The 20,676-nt window shown below is 37.6% G+C and overlaps 2 protein-coding genes across 6 annotated transcripts in view; one reads left to right on the top strand and one right to left on the bottom strand.

Annotated features, from left to right (window-relative positions):
- The window catches only part of ulk4 (unc-51 like kinase 4), an 88,332-nt gene extending 70,374 nt beyond the window's left edge, over window positions 1-17,958 (bottom strand). For 2 of the 4 annotated variants that reach the window (XM_034874588.1, XM_034874590.1), the window contains exons 1-18: window positions 17,727-17,957; window positions 16,776-16,916; window positions 15,369-15,468; window positions 14,922-15,061; window positions 14,681-14,840; window positions 13,897-13,998; window positions 13,688-13,771; window positions 13,498-13,573; window positions 12,960-13,100; window positions 11,829-12,100; window positions 11,261-11,330; window positions 10,845-10,911; window positions 10,417-10,509; window positions 10,005-10,065; window positions 9,740-9,939; window positions 8,251-8,297; window positions 7,355-7,433; window positions 1,078-1,185 (exon numbers count right to left, since the gene is read on the bottom strand). In XM_034874588.1, the coding sequence (XP_034730479.1) occupies window positions 1,078-1,185; window positions 7,355-7,433; window positions 8,251-8,297; window positions 9,740-9,939; window positions 10,005-10,065; window positions 10,417-10,509; window positions 10,845-10,911; window positions 11,261-11,330; window positions 11,829-12,100; window positions 12,960-13,100; window positions 13,498-13,573; window positions 13,688-13,771; window positions 13,897-13,998; window positions 14,681-14,840; window positions 14,922-15,061; window positions 15,369-15,468; window positions 16,776-16,913 (1,938 nt within the window). In that variant the 5' untranslated portion in view covers window positions 16,914-16,916; window positions 17,727-17,957. Of the gene's footprint in view, window positions 1-1,077; window positions 1,186-7,354; window positions 7,434-8,250; window positions 8,298-9,739; window positions 9,940-10,004; window positions 10,066-10,416; window positions 10,510-10,844; window positions 10,912-11,260; window positions 11,331-11,828; window positions 12,101-12,959; window positions 13,101-13,497; window positions 13,574-13,687; window positions 13,772-13,896; window positions 13,999-14,680; window positions 14,841-14,921; window positions 15,062-15,368; window positions 15,469-16,775; window positions 16,917-17,719 lie in introns of all 4 variants that reach the window. The other 2 variants (XM_034874591.1, XM_034874589.1) reach the window with 2 other exon arrangements.
- A 1,322-nt stretch (window positions 17,959-19,280) lies between these two features.
- The window catches only part of trak1a (trafficking protein, kinesin binding 1a), a 46,959-nt gene continuing 45,563 nt past the window's right edge, over window positions 19,281-20,676 (top strand). For both annotated transcript variants that reach the window (XM_034873729.1, XM_034873728.1), the window contains exon 1: window positions 19,281-19,736. The gene's annotated coding sequence lies outside the window, so the exon portion shown is untranslated. The remainder of the gene's footprint in view (window positions 19,737-20,676) is intronic.

Here is a 20,676-nt window from a genome sequence, read left to right as displayed (position 1 = left end):
GTTCAGGACTGTGTGTAAATTAACAAAGTTTGGACACAGAGTGTAAATTGTAATTTCCTCATAGGGATCAATAAACAAATTAAAATTAAGTCACTTTACAGGGGAAGTAGAAAACATAAACAATGCAAAACAGAACAAGACAAAACTAAACAGAACAAGACAAAACAAGGTTCAGGCACAGATGAAAGGGGGGGGGGACGTAGTGCTATAGAGGTGAAAAGATGATGATTTTTCACTATTTAAAAGCCGTCTCTTGGGGGCTACATAAAGTGTTATGGGTTAGTTTGTTTTAAGTGCAGTCTGCACATTATTTGAAGAGCAAACTAGAGGTGAACAAATTCAGTTTGCAATCCTATCAATGTCAATCCTATTGTTTGAGGTTGTCATATTTCAGTAGGGTGAGCAGCAAGTGGATCACTGTATTCTTGTATTTCTCATTACATTTAATAATAAATAAATTTATATTAATAAATTGTTCTGATTATTTCATTAACAGGTCTAGTATGCATAAAAGCCATATATATCAATATTGACAGCACTTGTCTGGTATTTCCTTATTGATCCTGTCACACTATGGGACATTGATTATATCAAAATGGCCAAAAGCTGAATATAATAAATAATAAAATACCCTAATTAGACTAAGAACAAGAAGTCAAATAGTCAAGGATACTCTCACAAAGATTTGGCACAAAGAGTGAGTTAGTAAATGATTGTTACATCTCTCTTTCTTGTCTTCATGTGTCTAACTTCCCAACCACAGTCAGGCGAAAGAGACTACTTTAATAAAAGACTCATACCAATAAATAAAAGTATCCGAATTCTGATCAGAAACATTTATCATATGTCACAGCCTGTCGAGTAAAAGAAAGATAACCTTAAAATGTAAAAGAAAAAAAACAATATTCATGCCAGCTATGGAACGGCCGCAATCCGTGCCCTTTGTATGCATGCAAGCAAAAGCACACCATTTTTCGCTTCTATAGTTTATGTTAGGCTACATTAAAAATTTTCTTTAGATCAATCAACTATGGTTTAAAAATGGCTCTTCATATTGGCTTCTGTGTTGCAATGTACCTGAGAGGCGATGAGGTAGAGGAACTCCCCGAGTGGTGGCAGCAGGAACTGCTTTATTTTACTGTTCTTCAGGTTATCTCTCAACAGGTCTATCAATGTGGATACAGCCTGGAAAGAGAGAAGAGATAGAGTTTCATTAACACTATTTTCTTGTTGCAAAATTAAATAAGAAAAAAAACTAGACATCATGCTCTATAAAATTTAAATGTATGCCAAGAAAATGTAAATTTTCAGCTCTCAGATGGTGTCAATAACACTATTCACACACACACAGACACACACACACACACAAATGATGTACTAAGTGGTTGCAAATATACAATTAAAATGTGCCTTTAGCGCAAATGCAGACAAATTTAAACAAAGCCAGCCTGATCTCAAGCTTGTATTGAGTCCTGATATTTCCATATTAAAGAAAGAAACTAAAGAAGCTAAAAATCATGTCTGTGTCTGACTATGAAGATAGCATTACTCCTATGCTCCTATACCTTAAAACAACACAATGCAGTTCATCATCGCGCTTTGTGTTTCACTCCAGGAGATGAATATTAAACTCTTTACTGTGTACAAAAAAAGTAGGATGGTCCTAACTAGCAATATTATTTTACTGTTTTTAATTATAAAATGTCTTCTGTCACTCTCTGTTCACATTTCAAACCACTGCTCACCAAACATGATCTCAGGCCTTTTTTAACTACTAGTAAATATTGAACTTGGGAAGACTGCCTTTCCCTTCGTTGCACTTAATACCAATGCAAGAATTACAGACAACTTTAAAACCTTCATCTTTTATCCCACTGACCAAATTTCAGGGATGTCTGTGATTATCCTGAAAGTGGAGGATCATAGAAAAACACAACACAGTACAACACAGTACAATTAAGGTAGTAAAACCACCACAAACTAAAGTAAAAAGTAGTCTCATCATGAGTCAATGGTTGAAGACGTTCGGTATACAGAATATACTATTTTAAATGTAACTATTGGGGATGAATCTTTTCGGTATTTGACCAAAAAATGACAGAAACTAAAGATAAGTAATGGTAAAATCAGAAAGGTTAAATAGTGAAGAAGAGGTAGAGTGAGAAAAGAAGCATGAAAGAGGGAATGCATAAAACAAAAAGATCAATGAAGAAAAGAGAGATGCAAAAGGAAATATGGCAAATGGTTGGAAAAGAGGGGGCAAACCCAAATGCATTCTCTCTCACACACACAAACAAACACACACACACACACCAAAATACATGTAAGGGACACACACAAATGCATTTTAAAAAAATGTGTGTATTCCAAGCATTAAATATGTGCACACAAATAACTAGGTACACACATTCTTGCAATCGTATGCACTTGTAAGGAGTGCACACCACACTCACACACATAGTTAAGTACATGCAGACAGTCTTGCTTGCTGGCTGCTTCCTGGCATTAGCATTACTGCCAGCTTTCCCCCTCTGTGATCTGATAAAAGTTCTACCTCACTTTTCTATCTCTCCCTCTCTTCTACACGCTTTCTATTTCCATCTCTCTCTGTTTTCTGTCTCTCTTTTCTATATTGTTTTTCACTCTCCTTGTCTTTTCTCTCACTGCTCTATTTTGAACTGGCCTCTTATGTATCACATATAATCTCTCACTCCTCCTCCTCTCTCTCACCTATATCTTTCTCTCACATTAGCTTGCACTCACTGTCTCTCACCTTCTGTCTCTCTTTCTTGTTGTAGGGTGAGAAGTGGAAACAGTATGTTTGTCATGTTCTCTCTCAACATATCTTCCCCTTTCCCAGAAGAGTTATCCATTCTTTTTATTTCTGCCCAAGAACAGTGGTGTATCCTCTTGCTGAGCCATCGATGAGCATGGTACACTATCAGTTGGCAACTAGAATCCTCCTTTGGTGTAAACGCTAAGTTAAACCCGCTAATAACATAAATGGCTGAGTGGATTGGTGAGATTCTGGGGTGTGTTTGAAACTGGTCATGCAGCTGCTCTGAGGCAGAGGGTACTGAAAGGCACCCCTGTGCAACGAGCTAGAGTGGAAAAGCAAAAATAATGCATGTGCACGCACACAAAACTATTTTTCCCTCCTGGAACACATTATCATTATCTCAGCATTCCCTCAGATCAAATAATGCATATGGATGCACACACAAAAACAAACATATGCACTTAATTACCATGCATAAACAACATTAATAATAAGGTGCAGACCTCCCAACACAGCACATAGATATCTCGCACATACAGTTAACACAAATATAACACATACAAATAGTGCACATGGGCAGTTACTGTTTGTCTACACTTGGGACAGTTGTGTAAAGAAAGAAAACAGAGGTTGGCGAATTATCTATGCTATAAAGAAGGAACTGTACATTATTTAACAGTTTATAGAAAACTTATCTCTGCCGAGGTGATGGAAAAGACTGACATATAAAGCAGTATTGAAGCATTGCAGTCAGAGGTAACTCTCTTATCTTTAAGTGCCCAACTTTGCTTAACTTTCTAAAATTACATGCTAGCTTTGTACCGAGTTGTCCAAAGATCCACCCTTGCAAAATGTATGCATGTTCTGAAGTGTCCTGTAGTAGATATGTATGTCAAATGGTAAAACAAGACAAATGCATGGCTCAAATATACATGCAAATTAAGTTACTTTGTTTTGTTAATGTAACAAACAACTATTTCAAGAAATATTGGGCGTAGCTTATCGCAGTTAGACCATATGTGTATTCATCTCCTAGTTTTGAGTTTTTACATCGCATTAGGGAAATGTCCATAATTCAATGTCAAAAAGTTGTCAATTTGGACTACTCAATTTCTGTTGTAAGTATGGCCCGTTAAACAAATACATTACAACATTTTCTGTGTTGTTCTTGCATAATTTTATTTTTTCACTTTACTTAAAGCAAACAATGACAACTTACAGTGACTTGGGCCTCATAGTAAGTGTTACCGTTTTTGTTTTTTTTGTCAGAACATTCACGCTTTGAGTAGTGTCTTACTGGAGCCAATGCCCTCAGGATGTGTGTTCCTAAAGATTGCTGTGAGCTTTAGAATGCTTTACGACTCTATATTCCCATGAAACACCATGCACAGTGGAAGCTTTATCAGCTAAACCGCTATAAAAGCCACAGAAAACTTTATAAGATGATGATAAGTAAAGTACATCTTCCCTTGGTTGCATAAGAAAAGCAGCAAGCTTGCATTAGTAACATTGACCCAGAAAATGTTATTCTCATTTATTCTATGCGAAGAGAGACAGAAAGATATATCAGCTGGTGGAGACAGAAAGGGGGACAGACATTGTGTACATGCATGTGTGTGTGCATGTTTTGTTTTTGTTTGCTGTTGTTGTTTTTTTTAGGGGGGGGATATCGGAGTTACCATGGTGACTAAGCCCAGCCCCGACACTCCGCAATCAGCAGGAGTGCAGCAGGAGAACCCCTGCTGAGACAACACACACAATGTGTGTGAAAATTAAATTATGTGCCGTTTAATTGGTCATCTGTAAGCATTACTATAACATGAGAATACACACAAACCTAACATTTGCATGCATACAAACAAAAAATGTATTCCCCCCCCCCCAACACACAGACACACACACACACATACACACACAAAACCCCTGCTGAGGCTGAGTCTGTATGGGCACACACAGTTATAGAAATAAAAACACACAGGCACAAATCCTTTTCTTAACAATTTGTCATCCTACGGTAGCTGGGGTAGCAGGAAGGTAAGGAGGGTAGCAAAAAAAATGTTCCGCCATTTGTCTCCAACAACAAGAGCACAGAAAAAACACTGCTATGCCACAGTCGGCCATTTTGTAAATCGCCGTGACGACTCTGTAGCAGTAAACTGTCAGAACAAGTGGACAAAGAGAAGAAACAGACAAACCAGGAAAGAGAGCATATGTGGGGTTAGAACTAAGAGACAAAGACGAGTAGAGAGATAGGAAATCAGTCTTTAGTTCTGTTTTGGATCAAATAAGAAAGAGAGGCTCTAATTCTCACTTCCATACAACATTGCTATTACGTTGAATTAGTTAAACCCAGCTTGGTTTGAACCTGTGTTTGTCTGTGTGTGTGTATGTGTGTGTGCGTGTTGAGGGGGGGCTCAGTAAAGTATCTAAATAGTCTATGAAGTGTGTCTTATTACCTTACAGCACTTTCTTTAATATGATTATGGATAGTAGAATGCTAGCTATGTACATTCAGTTGTCAGTTAAGTGAATACACCTAGATACAATTAAAGCAGTCTAATAGTCAAGTCAATTTTATTTATACAACTCAAAATCACAAATTAAGGGTCTTTACAATTTCTATCCGTCCTGGACGAGGGATCCCTCATCTGTTGCTCTTCCTGAGGGATCTTCCATTCTTTCCCCCCACCCCCCACTAAAGGGTTTTTTGAGTTCTCCTTATACAAATCAAGGTCTAAGAATAGAGACTGTTGTATGCTGTACAGAAAGCCCCTTGAGACAAATTTGTTATATTGGGTTATATAAATAAAATGATACACTATTCGAATGCATTAGTTTTAGCAAGGTGTACCTAATAAACTATATATGTATATAGACACACACATACACACACATATATATGTACACACACATATATAGATATATACACACACACACACACACACACACACACACACACACACACACAATGTACAGCACTTTCACTTTACTATTACTCTTACTATGATAATGCTGATATTGTTAGTATTATATAGTTAACAATTAATAAGGTAGCATATGTAAATAAAATAAACTGTAAGATAAACGCAAAATGTAAAACTAAATAATCTGCAAAAGACCTGTAGCTACATAAATAGTTACCACAAAGTTTACACTAGCATTACAACCAACCACTTCCCGTTATATTAGCATTATCATAAGCTGGATCTCTGCATGTAATCATATTACCATACATTGTATGATTACAAAGCACATGATTTTAGAACTGATTTTATCAAACTGTAACATAAAACAAACACTTCGCAATAATGAATTGTATAAGCAAAGCACAACCTAGTAAAAGCCAACAAGACTGTGTGTGTGTGCGATGAAAGAAAGAAAAAAGAAAGAAAAAAGTGTTTTCATCTCTGAGGCTGATAAAAGACTTCTTGCCTTGTAGGTTTTTAATGCCAACTGCTGATATCCACTAGTACTATAAGCGTATTAGTTACTAGTGGGGACAGAACATGTATTCCCATCCACATCTTGTTAGTTCCCCTTCAAGGTTGGGTGTAAAGTTTTAATTATTGGGATATGCCCCTTAACAAGACGAAAGCAGGGATAACAATCAAACAAAAAATACAGATCTATAATAAAATCACAAAAAACATAAGCAAGACTTATTGTAAATTAAGAAAAACACTATACATACTGTGTGTAGTATGGCACTTATTGTTCTTGTGTTTTAACGCATAAATGGGCATTCATACTTTCTGTCCATCTGCGGGTATGTACTGTCACCTCATGGTGTAAACTGGTACTGCAGGTTGTAGGGTCCTCATAATGTTTTGCAATGGTTTGCAAATTCCATCTATTCATCCATACATTATGTGTAAGCATTTATCCTATAGAATTACAAGGGTTTGGAGCTGATCTTAGCTGACATTGGGCAGGAAGCACGGTACACCCTGGACAGGTTGCCAGGCAATTACAGGCTGACACATAGATACAGTAGACAGAGACAGACAACCATTCACGCTCACAATAACACCTATGAGCAATTTAGAGTCAACAACCAATGACCTAATAACTGGGAAGGAAGCCTGAAGACCCAGAGTAAAAAAGAAAATAATAAAGAAAAAGAAAAGAGAGAGAAAATGCTAATAAATAAACTAATAAATAAAAACTAACAATAATAGTAAGGTCCTTGCGCTTCTTTCCTTATTCCCAAATCAATTTTTCAATAAACTGTGATGAAAGGGACTTTGCTACCATAGCGCCATCGCCAGATCACTACTGCGCAAACTCTGGCTCCAAAAAGATGGAGGTGCCTGTATTCTGGATATTTCAGCCTCACTTTTTTACAGTGGGAGGAGGGGGACAGTCTTTACAGTTTAAAGTCTATGGTGGGTGTATTGGTATGAGACAAGAAGCCTTTATTGTTGATAAATACTGATAAATAATAAATATGATGATAATAGTAACAGAACAGTAGTGTATGGGACCTCTGTGTGTGTGTGTGTGTGTGTGTGTGTGTGTGTGTGTGTGTGTGTGTGTGTGTGTGTGTGTGTGTGTGTGTGTGTGTGCATTTCAGACCTCAGAAACAAGACTGTCCTCTCCCAGTTCAGTACAGTGCAGAGCCAGTAGACCCATCACTCTGAGAACCTTGCTCCGTCTGGAAAACATTTTTTTAAAATTTTCATATAAATGAAAAACTAGCGCAGTGCCCGCTCCAAGCCCCTCATCCTAACAACTTCACACTTGACCCGCTTCCTTGGGTCCTGAGCAACATACCTGATATGTCATAGTTGCGTACTCTAACAATGCTAGAGAATTTGCATTTGCTAGCGGCTAGGCTATACCCAGGAACAAAAGCTTTCTTTCCGAAAGTTACACCGCTGAAGCTTGAAAAGTTGAAATGTTTGGGTTTTCTGCAACATAACATCAGCGTTCTCTCCTCATCTGTTCTAGAATGGACTATAGCGAGCTACGAAGTGTAAGTTGTACCCAGCATGCCATTTGGCGGTGAAACAGTTAACAGGAGTTGTCTCTCAATTCACTATTAGCAATGTGATTAAATAACACACTACTAATAAATAAGTCCTTTAGATCTCAAAAGCTCACACTCAACGCTGCACTTCCTTGGGTCCTTAGCACTCTGCCAAGTGTGAAGTCGATTGGATGAACAGTTGTTGAGAAAATCGATGGACAGACAGACAGAGACTTCCATTTTAGATGTGAAAATTGTTTCTCTTTGCACATCAACACAGCAATTTCCAAAACAGTATGTTCAATCACTAACATGTAAAACATCATAACAACAACATAACCGCATCCTGGGTTTCCAAGTCTTAATTGCTTTTAGTTCAGCTCTACCAATAATTATTTTAGTTTTCATTTCTACTGTGCATCAGTAGTAAACACTGCATTACTGCAAGGGGCACAATTATGCTCCCTGGCTAAAAGAGAAAATACATACATAATGTACTTACACATCCCAGTTAGGAGCCTGTTGTAATTGCTGGGTCAATACTGGAAGCTGAATGACGGAAGTAGATTTTAGAGACAAATTTCGAGAGATAGAAGAAAGACATACAATTAAGATCCTAACATGTGAAAAATGATGCTACATGACAGCAAAAAAAGGGTTTGAGATTCATCATACATTTTAATAAATGTAATTAAACTCATATAAAATGAGCTATGTTTGTAAAACAACTGTACAGATGAGCGATATGGACAAAACAATTATTACACCATTTAAAAATGTAGCAGTACTTATATGTCTTAAAAGTTGTCAGAATCCAAAAAATAGTTTGAGTTGACGTTTTCAGGTTTTATTATTAAGTGAATGTTAAAAAAATATATGTTCTGAGCTATTCTATGTTCAAAGTCAGACAAAAAAAGAGAAGACATTTTTTTAACCTTGAATAATTGTATAGGACTATGTCCTTGTCACAAATGACTCCCACTTGACTAATAACTAGCTGGAAGCAAAAACTGGAAGCTACAGCAAGAACCTCGCGCATGTAAAATGTTCTTGGTGTAGCTCTTTGCTGACACGTGTCAGAAAAGGACCACAAGGACCGAGGATTAAGGAAAACAAAAAGTGATAATATAAAAAGTTATAATACTGTATTTGTATACAGTGTACACACCCAAATGGGAAAAACTAGAGCCTGTTTTCACCTGGTATTAAAATCCGATCTGAATGATCCAATCCCAAGTGGACAGCTCGTCGACTGGACAAGTACATGTGTTTCCACCTGGCAGTATAACTTGAATGAACACACTCAGATCTAATCTCCCCTGCTCTATATGTTTGCATATAGACTGGTTGTGTGTGAGGATGTATAAATGCCAGGTGCTACCCCCACATAAATCATACTTTAGAAACGTGTGATGACTACCGTAAATGAAAAAGTGCTGTCTGTGTGCCGAGACAGGGATGTCTATTGACGGCCGCCGGCACCTGTGCAGGGGAGAAAGACCTTTTCAAAAGTCTCTGTGTTCAGCTCTCATGAAGTTTGTGGCTTGTAAGTGATTGTCTGTGGTTTCACGTTCGCTTATAAGAGTTGTCTTACTAAGTTACTGCTGATGAAGAACATTTCCGGATTTTGCTGCTTCATAATAAATAAAAGCTTTTACGTAATAAAATCACAGGGGAGTTTTATTGTGAATAATTTATAATTCACTCTCAATGGTTTCTTTGACATGAGAAATACTTTGAATGAGTATGTAGTTCCATTCACAGTTGAGTAATCGGTCATTAATTGGGCCCAGGACACATATGCATGCACACTATAAGAATGTGCCCATATGTGGCCCAGTGGCCCAGACCAGCTCCAAATGTGGTCTGAGTGATTGGATCTCAATCAATGCGGCGCACCTGTACTTAGATCCGATCACTCAGATTGGTTTTAATACCAGGTCAAGGGTCCAATATTTTAACAGGTATCCGTAGTAAATGTGTTTTCCTACCAGTGTTGAGTTCATCAGCCTGTTGGCAATAACTTTGTGTCCAACCACACAGCTGAGGTAGCACAGCAGGTTAAGTCTGGAGCGAGTGGCTGTGGAGTGAGAAGAAGGGGAAGCAGAGGGGTTCTGTTCTTCAAGGGACGAACAAAGCTGTAACAGGAAGAGAGTCCATTCTTCATCACTCAGGGAGTGCAGCTTCTGAACTGAAGGGGAGGAGAAAAAGTCATTCTCAAGACAGATTTGGGCCTAAAATAAACTTAGTACCAACCTGAATATGATGGTACACAAAGGGTCTTGGGATCAAATCGCACAGGAGGACTCTTAAGAATCTGGTTAACAGAAAGAGAAAACAACCTAGTAAGCATCAGTATGAACTGTCAAATCTCCATATCACAATTTGAATGTAGCTATTTCTTTATGACCTAGGTACAATGTTCCATTTAATTCAGTAAGCAAGTATTTTCATTACAGTGAAAGATTTTGAAAAAACTTTAAAACCCAGTTTTCAGAAATATTGTTTTTCTCAAACAATTTAATTGTAAAATGAGGTTATAGGGAAGGCTCTTTAGAATGACAATTACTATAAAGATCATTATCTGTGAAGATCATATTTTTGATCAAAGTCAAATAGACTGTATGTATTTTAAGTATCTGTGTCCAATAATAATGTATGTCTGTACCTTGGGGTTGTCCATTATTGGGGTGACAGTCAGATCAAAGTCACTATGAAGAAGAGCTTTCACACAGGATATGATGTCAGTACCAGTACTGGTCTTGGCGAAGGGGAAACAAAAGAAAGAAGAGTCAACCTCAGCAGAAATGTTCACTAGGCACACCAGTAGATGGAAGCAGAGGATAACATGTCTTTAATGTTTGACATATAAGTGAATATATTTAGTTTGAATGGGTTTAGGCATGGTAAATAAATTGTCATTTTACCAGTTACTAATATGTTTAATCTGTCTTGTTTTAATTTTGCACTGTGAAGAACTTTGGGCTGCATGTTTGCATGAAAGGTGCTGTCTTCATAAAAGTTGGGTTATATTAGCATGAACCACTCGTCTCTGCTGTGTACAGATTTCATAGTGAACAGTATAGTGGCTGTAACCTGAGGCGCAGGGGTTAGGTTTGGAGAATCTGAGATACTGCAGCTTCTCCTTGAGTTGGCACAGGAGCTAGAAAAAACAACAACATAATAATGAAAACAAATTGCTAGCTGCTTATAGTGCGGACATTGGATATATGAGCATGAGGCCGATACCATGTATCTTAATTAGCAGAGTATAGTTTTGCTAAGGATAGATGTGTTACATGTTATATGAGTTTGGATAGAGTTGAACTTTGAGTATTTTGTGTAACACTTTTGAGATTAACATTCTTCTTTAGAAAGAACAAATGAATGAGGCCCTCAATTATCTTAGGGTAAAACAAGTAGACAACCCTGGCAGAACAGCTTTAACCCTGTGACCCAGGCCAACCCTGGCCAAACAGGTGGACAGGCAGCAGATAGACTAATCTGAATACCTGAGCAGAAAAATGGCTTCAGTGTTGTCCTCATCCATCCCACTCTTTGGCCTGAGCTCTGATACGTTATCTGGAGAAGGAGGCACCAAAGATACAAAATCCAATTTTCTAGGGTACAATATGACACATATGTCTCAGACACATGCCTAGTAAAGGCCATGCAGGTAAAAGGTGGAGCATGCATTTGAATCCAATTTTTAGAGCTTAAGGGAAAGGACTAGAACATAGAACAAAATTGGATTATGTAGATAACCAGTTTACTACAGCCCCGTTTATACAACTGGTATGGTTAACCAAAACAGAGAAAAAGGTTGTAAGATAATGAAACACGTAGTAAATATTCTATGTTTATGCAGTAAAAGGTTTGCTGATCATGCCTGTTGTGACTGTCCTTTCAACAATATCAAGTAGCAATTTCTCAATGCTGCTGCTGAAAAACAGCCTTGCATAGGGGTACGATAGTGATAGTGGTGTATATCATATTTCAAAATGACAGCCTGTAGTGGCCTAGTATTAAACTCCCGTGTCAAGTCTAAAACACATGAACATCGACATCTGAATGTCTTACCTTGTATGAATAACTTATTGGGCTGCAGTGTGTGAAACATCTGGGCCCCAGTTAACTTGGATTCATCTTCTGTCTTTCCCTCCTCCTCTCCTCTCTCCATTTCCATCTTTCTATCCAACTCCTGGCTCTTCACTAAGGCTCCACAGGTTGTGTGTCTGACAGCTTGTTGGCACTCAGTCTTTCTGTCAGATGGACTATAAGTTGTTGCAGAATGGCTGTTGGGAAGCTTGTCTACATTTCCTGGAGGGTAAGGATCAGGGATCCTTGTTTTTCTGTGTATGTAAGGGAAGAAAAAAAACTGCGCTAGTTTTTCATTGAATTATCTTCCGATTGAACAAAACAAACTAAAAACTCAATGTTCAACAGCCACTGAGGCACCAAAAGAGTGTATCTTACGCAGAGATAAAAAAATTGATTGTCCAGGCAGGGATGGCGTTCTGTGAGGTTTATTCATCCAATTTCTTGGTACACAAACATTTCACGTGAAGGATCAATGGCGTCTCTAGGCTCTGTGACTCTGTCTCTGGTAAAAAACCATCAGCCTTCCCCCAGTGTCTACCTACCAAATACCTGTTCACCTCTATTTGTAGACTACACCTGGTGGCTAAGGCTGCCTGGTACCTTCAAAACAAAAGCACTAAAACTAACCCAAATAAAATACTAATGATCAACAAATTTATGTAGCAGTATAATTCAAGGAAAACTGAAATTTTTAACGTTTCAGTGAACTATTTTAGTAAAATATGAGATTGTATTCTGAACAAACCGCCATGACAGTCTGCCTTTGAATTCCCGGAGAAACCAGACCCACATGACTAGTTTGTTTAATCAGCTGCCGGTTTTCATAAATGGGCCACAATAAAGATTAGCGCCACGTGCTGTCACGGAGATGCATTACGTCTCGTCACTTCGGTGTGTTCCAAGGCACTTTTTTTGACCAACTAAGAGACACTGATCTGCCTTTTCTGCTGAGGGTTGGCAGTCTGGTTGGTGTGTCAAGCATTACCTACATTTTGCCATCTGCCAATAATGTTTGCTTTACTGCTAACAAATCTGTATGTAGTAAAATGGCTGCAACAAAATGTCTCTAGGAGATGTAAAATAAAAACTAATTATACTATATCAACACACCTCAAGCTTTTTGAACCAACCCCCTCACAGCTCCTTTTTTCCTCCAGATCTCGTTCTTCATCCTCCTCTTCCTCTTCTCCCTCTTCCTCCATTAGTACTTGTGTCCAGAAAGGGTGGTCCAACAACTCTGGCCAGTCCATCCTAATGAACAAAAAAACTAAACATTAAGACACAGAAATGGGATATCAAGCTAAACATGCAATTAACATTAGCAGTCTGAAGTAATTCAATGTTGCAGTTAAGTAAATTGCACTCTCAGCTTCTTTTTTTCTATTTAATGTTACACGCTTCTTTTTAATGTGCAGCACACAAAAAAGCTACTATGTTAAGGCAAAGTGATCCGATAACTTTATGACATTTAACCAAGTAGACTGGGATACATAAATAATACACAATAACACCAGCAGCATTGTGATGTTAAAATAATGTATGTAAGATACCTTAAGGACAATTAAGCAACAACCTGCAATCTGCTCCCTGTAAACATTAGAACGGTATAGTGTGAGTGAGGCTGCGAGCGAGCGTGATTGAAACGGACCTCTTATCTGGGTTTTTGTTAAGCAAGCCTTTCAGAAGATTCTGGAAGTCCTCACTGGGAGGACCAGCTGTGAACACTGCAACAAACAACACAGAAGATAACTTCATTACTAATAAATAAAAAAAGTACTCTGTTATAAAAAATATTTATATAAAACCTGTGTGCCACCATGTATGCGTATGTGAGTCACCTGTCTGTCTGGGAGTGGGTGGTTCCTGATGTAAAATCATCTCTGTCATTTCTGTGTAGCTATCAGAATAGAATGGAGGTTTACCTGGGAAACAAAAGCAGTTTGTTTATCTTTCCAACACAGTATATCATACTGTTTATATGTATCATATGAAAGTGTTTGTGAGTGTGTGTGTGTGTGTGTGTGTGTGTGTGTGTGTGTGTGTATACCAGTATACATGTAGTAGAGTGTACAACCCAGAGCCCAGAAATCAGAGCTCATGTTGGTTTCTGATCCCTGCAAAACCTCTGGAGCTTTATAAGTTGGAGGACCTGAAATAAAAAATATAAAAAAATTAAAATAAATTAAAAAGACAGGGATCCTCATCACGAACAAAGGATTTTTTGATGTAGAGTTAAAGGCAAACATCAAAAAATCCTTTGTTCCAAACTGTAAATGTTATAACCTTTCATATTCTTGGTCATCATGTGGTAACTTGTGAAGAATAATCAATTTGTTGGCTAACTTTAAACCAATTATTTAAAATTACTGATTAATTATCATATAGTACACTTTCTGGTACACAGAGTAGAACATATCCTCAGCTTTTAGTTTGAGCACCATGTCATGACTACAGCTATTCTATTCCATCACCTTTTTCTCCCTCATATGCCCCTTGCCTTCAGAATTCATCCACATAAGAGTTATATTTGTTATAATCTAAAATAGGTCTCTAACTTGTTGCGCACCGAGCCATTCTTCAGCTGGCCATAAGTCTTTCTCTGCATGATTTCCAACCCAGTCTGTCACATAAAATCCCTGCCTGCCTGTTCATGTAATCCCCTGCCATCAATAAGTTTCCCTCAGCATGTATAAGCTATATCCCAATTTAACTAGATCCATCAAAACCTTTTACATTTTTGGATTCCTGTTAGCTAATCTACTGCTACAGCTTCTTCTTCAACAATGCAGTTTTTATAGAAACGGACATGAATAAAAAAATAGTTATCTGACCATGTAATATCCTTGGGTTGTCAAAGTTCTCCTTGTTATCTCCTTCTTCTGCCTCCTCAGATGTAGAGAGCAAGGCAAAGAAATCCTCCAGTGTCTCTCCATCTGCCTTGGACAGACAGAAGTTACCAAACTTCAGAGTGCCACTACCATCCAGTAGGATCTATGGGCAATAAAAAAAGAGTTACTAAATAGTAATTTTGCAGTTTTGTTGTCATATATACACATTAATGCAGAGGCAAACCTTAGCAGGGGTCAAGTCAGAGAAAATGATTCCTAATTCATGGATGTATTTCAGTCCTTTGACCAAGTCCCATCCAAATCTCCTCACCACATCTTCTGACAGACATCCATCATGACCAATTACAGAGTCCAGGGAACCACCTGATAGATGGACAGAGAGAAAAACGAGAGATCACCGTTAGAGAGAAAAAAAGAAACAAGAGAGAAAGCATGAGAGACAAAGAAACTTGAAAAAGACTGACACCTGTTTTAAAAACCAACAATCCATTCATAGTAAAAACATGGCAGTTTACAATCTATACTAAGTGAATATCTTTAATTATTTAAATATAAGATAATATAAGGGTATTTATTTACCAGTTGTGAAATTTGATCAGTTTCAAGCTGCTTCATTGCCTTTCTAAAGGCATATCATTGCTTATCAGTTGTGCCAGAAATACTTACTGACCTGTACAGAGCTCAACTACCAACCAGAGGTGGTTACTTGTCTCATACCACTCGTAGAAGCATACTATGTTGGGATGATCCAGATCTTGACAGAGACGTACCTAACAGACAGGAACAAGACATTATTTAATTTGTACAGTAGGTATTCATCAAATTCTTTATTCAGGACACATGACAAAATGGCCAATAGCACAATACAAAACTAGCAAAAGACAGACAAATACAAGACAAAACACATACAATAAGAAACAGCCAGAGTTCCACAATACACAGAAAGAGTGTTTAGATATTAGCATACAGGCTAAAATGCCAAAGGTTCCACAATCTCGAAATAAACCTAACCAGGCTCACAGCAGGGTTCACTAGTGTTGCAATTATACTGTTAAATGACTCAGTTAATCTACACATACATCTCTATATGAGAGTCCTGAGTACAGCAGGACAGGACATCAACACTTACAAACATTTGGCTTGCACTGCTCCAGTGTGGCAAAATTAAGCAGCAATCTCATGCCATCATTGTATGCCACATTGAGTTTCTGCACACTGCATTTTTTATAGCGCCATCACAAGTGGGCAGTATACATTGGGGTGCAAAGAGCTGCAAAAAGTGTAGTCTTAACAGACAATGAACACATACTAAATTTGCGATTCAGCATTTTAGCTTGTCCATTCATCATACAGTACTGCCTATGAATGTCCCTAAAATCAAACAAGTCATCAGTTATATAGTTAAAGTATAAGTATTTGACCGCATCACACGCTTTAAGGGCAGTACCAGACAGAAAGAAAGCGTGAAATGACAAGTTATTGTCCTCCCTGGTTCTTACAATCTTAATATTACTCTTTGAAAGCAGACCCTTGGTAACTGTTGAAGTCCAGCACTATATGGACTAAGAATCACCAGATCATCTGCATACATCAGGTAGTGGATAATCGTATTCCAAACCATACAGCCTGTTCCGCAGTTGTTTAGCAGCTTTGATAGATCATCCATATACATATTCAAAAGAAAGGGAGATAAAATGCTTCCCTTCCTTACTCCATTTTCCACTCCCAATTCTTTATTGCAAGGCTCAAAAGCAATATTCTCCCCAAAAAGAATTCACATGCATTGTCTTTATGATCTCAGTCAGGGCTGTGTGGTACTGTAGACAATGTTGATAGAAATTTGGGAAACTGATAAAACTGAAAATAGGGCCCGAAACCCTGAGCCCTAAAGATAATGCATACAGTTTTTATTTTTACTCGTAACAGCTTATTTAGTCGAATTTTAAGTCAATATAACTCTTAGATTCCAGGTGTCTTCCACCTTCATAAAACCATTTCTAAAACATCTAAACTAATTAACTAAAAAATAAAAAAATGTAACAGGTGTCTTAATAAGATACAGTTTAAAGAACTATACATGGTTAGTGATTGCAGGTCTCTTGGCTTTGTCGGCGCAGATGATGGCCACATAGTTGAGATTGCCCTTCCTTCTCCCTTTGTAGACAACAGAGCTACTGCCTGCCCCAAGTTCTTCATACAGGATGAAGTTCTCCATCCACTGCAGAGAAGAAATAAAAGGTCTAAAGTCATAATCATTAGACGTGTTCAGAAAGGTAAAGAGAGAGAGATAGTTTGTTATCAATGAGGAAAAGAAACAGAAAAATATCAGACATGAAACCAAACTGTAGTTTATGATCTTCACTTTATCATAACTGTTGCACATTTGCTGTATTGTTATTCACTCTGACAGAAGAAACGTAATAAATATATTGTTAATAATGATCTATAGTTAATACAATTATATCCTGAAACCTATTTCATAGTTTAAGTTGTTGTTAAGTCGTTGGCTAACAGTATTTTCAACAACTGACGCTGGATGCAACATAAAATGGCTAACGTGAACGTTGCCTGCAAAACGTACCCGCTGATAATTAACGTTAATTAGATAGCGCAAAACACCTGGGACATGTGACGACTTCATTTGAGCGAAAAGAAAATTGCCATTGCGTGGACGAGTTTTTAACTTTCAGCCAGCTAGCTATAGCTATTACAACTTTATTCGCATGTTTGAAGTAGATAATGAACTTTTAGATGGTAAATTGCATATTTAGCGTTAACGTTAGCTTAAACTGTCACGTTAGAAGCAAACGGTTGGCTTGTATTGTAACGTTAACGTTTTGTGGTGCGACACAGCACAGTCAGGTTTGTTAGTTTCACTAGGCAGCAATTGACTGCAGCACCTAAAAAGAAACGTTTTTAAATTACAAGAAAACCGCCTGCAACTAGCTATAACCAGAGACCCAAAATACGGTTAATAATGTGTTATGCTATTCCTCACACTTTTCAAGATTTCATTAACACCTCTTACCTCTTCAACGACCCGCTGTTTGATAGCGGAAGCGTGTTGGACCAAGTATTTTTTAACTGGAAAAGGAAAGTCCGGGATCCTTCATATAAAATAAAAACTAAAACTAAGAACCAAAGTCATTATATTCGTATAAAGAAGTGTTTTGCTTTAATACAATATCTTCACATTCATATGATTTTAGGAAGAAGTTAGTTGTATTGTAACATTACTGTTAATTTCTAACTTGACCACCTCCACATGGTACATTCTTGCGTCGCTAGGATACAAGAGTGCACACAACAGCCAGCGCATGGTCAAGCGCACGAAATACGCCTGTATATGACTGAATATGACTGTATGGCATTTACGCATATTAAATGAATTAATCTAAAACTGAAATGTAAATTGTAAATAAAATTATTTAGATTTTATGGGCTCTTGAATTTTCTTTTTTTCTTCAAAAGTGAATTTTCAACCTGCCCAACTGGAGATGTTGTATAACAAGCAACTACATGTAATATACTGTAGGCTTGCAGAGTCCAGCTTGATCTGTTTTTTGGGGAAAAAAACCTTACTGAGTGCGCATGGATGGAAACAGTAGAAATGCTGTCAGTGCACAAGACTTAAAACGATAAACTTCCATAACCTGTAAGGTTAACTACTGCCAATACCATTTCCCGAGAACGCATGTGTTCTACAAAATAAAAGCAAGAAATAAATTCAATTGAAAAGGAAAATAAAATGTTTTCTACCACGTTTATTTGTTAAAAACTTACTGTATCGACAACTTCTACAAAATTACAGCAATACATACATAAATGAAATGGACACAAACTTCAAAAGTAGGCTGTTACAATGACTGGTGACATGTCCCTTTTCTGTGTGGAGAATGCCTGCCAGAGCAAGAATACTGAAATGTATCAAGAACATAGCCTATAGACTTTTTTATTGACCAGAATTACACAAATAAATTGAAATCTTAAGCTGCAATAAAAAAATAAAGACACAAAACTGACACACAGATAGTATCATTATTTATACTCAAAAGTGGAAATATTTCACACCTTGCTTGTCAGTGTTTATGTTTTAGTTGGAAAATATATTATAAATAATGACATTTCCTTTACTTTTATGTTTAATAAGAGTTTCTAATGCTAAAGCTTTGTAAACGTGGCACTGTACAAATAATTGAATGAAACACATCTTGTATCTTCAACGATTAAAAAGATTTCTTCCACCATCATATTATAATAATTATTTTCCACATCTGTCCTGCCACTTTGAATGCACTGTACAGGCAAGCAGAGCGTTTATAAACTAACTTTTAGGGTATATATTTAACGAATGCAACACATTGGTCTATACAGATTATTTTGTGTATTGTAAGCAAAAATATCAACTAAATTTGAAAAATAATGTAATATCAATGTAATTTATTTTGAAATTGCTCACACCGGATGTAGATCCCCATTATTTCTACCTTCAGCTCTACTCAAAAGCTTTGTTTCCATCAAGCAATTTAGTCACACCTGCGAAGAAAGCCAAAGAAGCTGTTGAAGTTTAGTGAACATGCAGAGAATTACATCTTCTGTATTAGTCCGTTAACTCTGCTCGTTTCCCGCTTAACTGTGGCTTGATATTCGGACACCGGTCTTGTCGAAGTGTGTTTCCCGTGGGGTGGGGGTGCCTCCATGGTTGGGGGTAGGACTAATGTTAGGTCATTAGGCGTGGCAGAGATAACTAGTTGGGGTTTGGGTTACGTTTGTAGTGGAGTTAAGCATCTCAGAAGACGAGTGGTTGTGCTAAGGGATACATAAAGTTCAGGTTAATATAAGGGGGCCCACAAACCTACAGGGGGACATACTTTAACACAACACCGGGTCGCATGGTAGCATTTTAGGACCAACCAGATTGTCAGATAGCGAGCAGAGTCGCACTGAGAGGACCGCTAACAGTCTTTAGCTCGTCGCCAAACAGAGAAAGCTGAATTAGTGTGCCTCTTCAGGGAAGTCCGCGCGACCTACCAAAGCGGTAAGAAGTACTTTGAGTTTGTGAACGTCTCAGATTTAAAGTTTGATGATCATGTGGGATAACGTTACTTGAGCAGGTGCAGAGTGCCACACGGTTTGGTAACTGCATGGTGATTATGACTGACTTGTAACGCATTATAGGAACAGTTAACGTTATAACGTTAAAACTTTATGGCATCCCCCATTGAGCCTTACGTGTTAGCCAACTTGATTCCAACATATTACCATTACTCGTTTTACACTTTGGAATGAATGGCACCTCATTTACTTGAAATATGACAAATTCTTGAGTAAAATTGGCATAAATTATAGTTGTAGTAAATAGTTAAACTGAGCTGGGTAGCCCAAATTAGTGATCATCAATATTTATTTTAGGGTTTGCATGCCATTCTTGGGGAAATTTGATTGAAAGAAACCTTTATTTCTGAAAAAAACTCGAAAAACGGGTCAAATTTGACCCGAGGACAACACGAGGGTTAAACCAATCTCCATCAGTGAGGGTAGCAGCGCCTGCCTCTGTTTTCTGCCCACACTTTGTGCGACTCGACTTTGTGCGAAAGGGAAAATGTTCAGCCGTGTGAGTTTGTCACAGCAGCTGGTGGGCACATTTTAATAAGATTGATTTCAGATTAGTTAAACGAATCCTTTCAGAACTAAACCTGTTTCAACTCATTACAAGTGACTCAATGAGCAGTCTGACTGTAAATGATTACAGCTACCATTAAAACAAACTTTTGACACTATGCATTGTTTAAAAAAATAAATCCCTTATTTACTCAGATTTCCTATTACAATCATTACCAATCACAAAGAAGAACATTGAGATAATGAGCCTCGGGCCAGTAAAAGAAGGCTGATAAAGCTAGACTGAGATGTGGATTGTGTTGAAAAGGCTGCAACACAGTATTGTAAATTTAGTGTGAAAGGTATGGAGGTGTCTG

This window comes from Etheostoma cragini, chromosome 6 (genome assembly GCF_013103735.1).
Source record: "Etheostoma cragini isolate CJK2018 chromosome 6, CSU_Ecrag_1.0, whole genome shotgun sequence".
Taxonomy (NCBI): domain Eukaryota; kingdom Metazoa; phylum Chordata; class Actinopteri; order Perciformes; family Percidae; genus Etheostoma; species Etheostoma cragini.
Note: the sequence above shows the minus strand (reverse complement) of the source record. Positions and strands in the feature narration are given on the sequence as shown.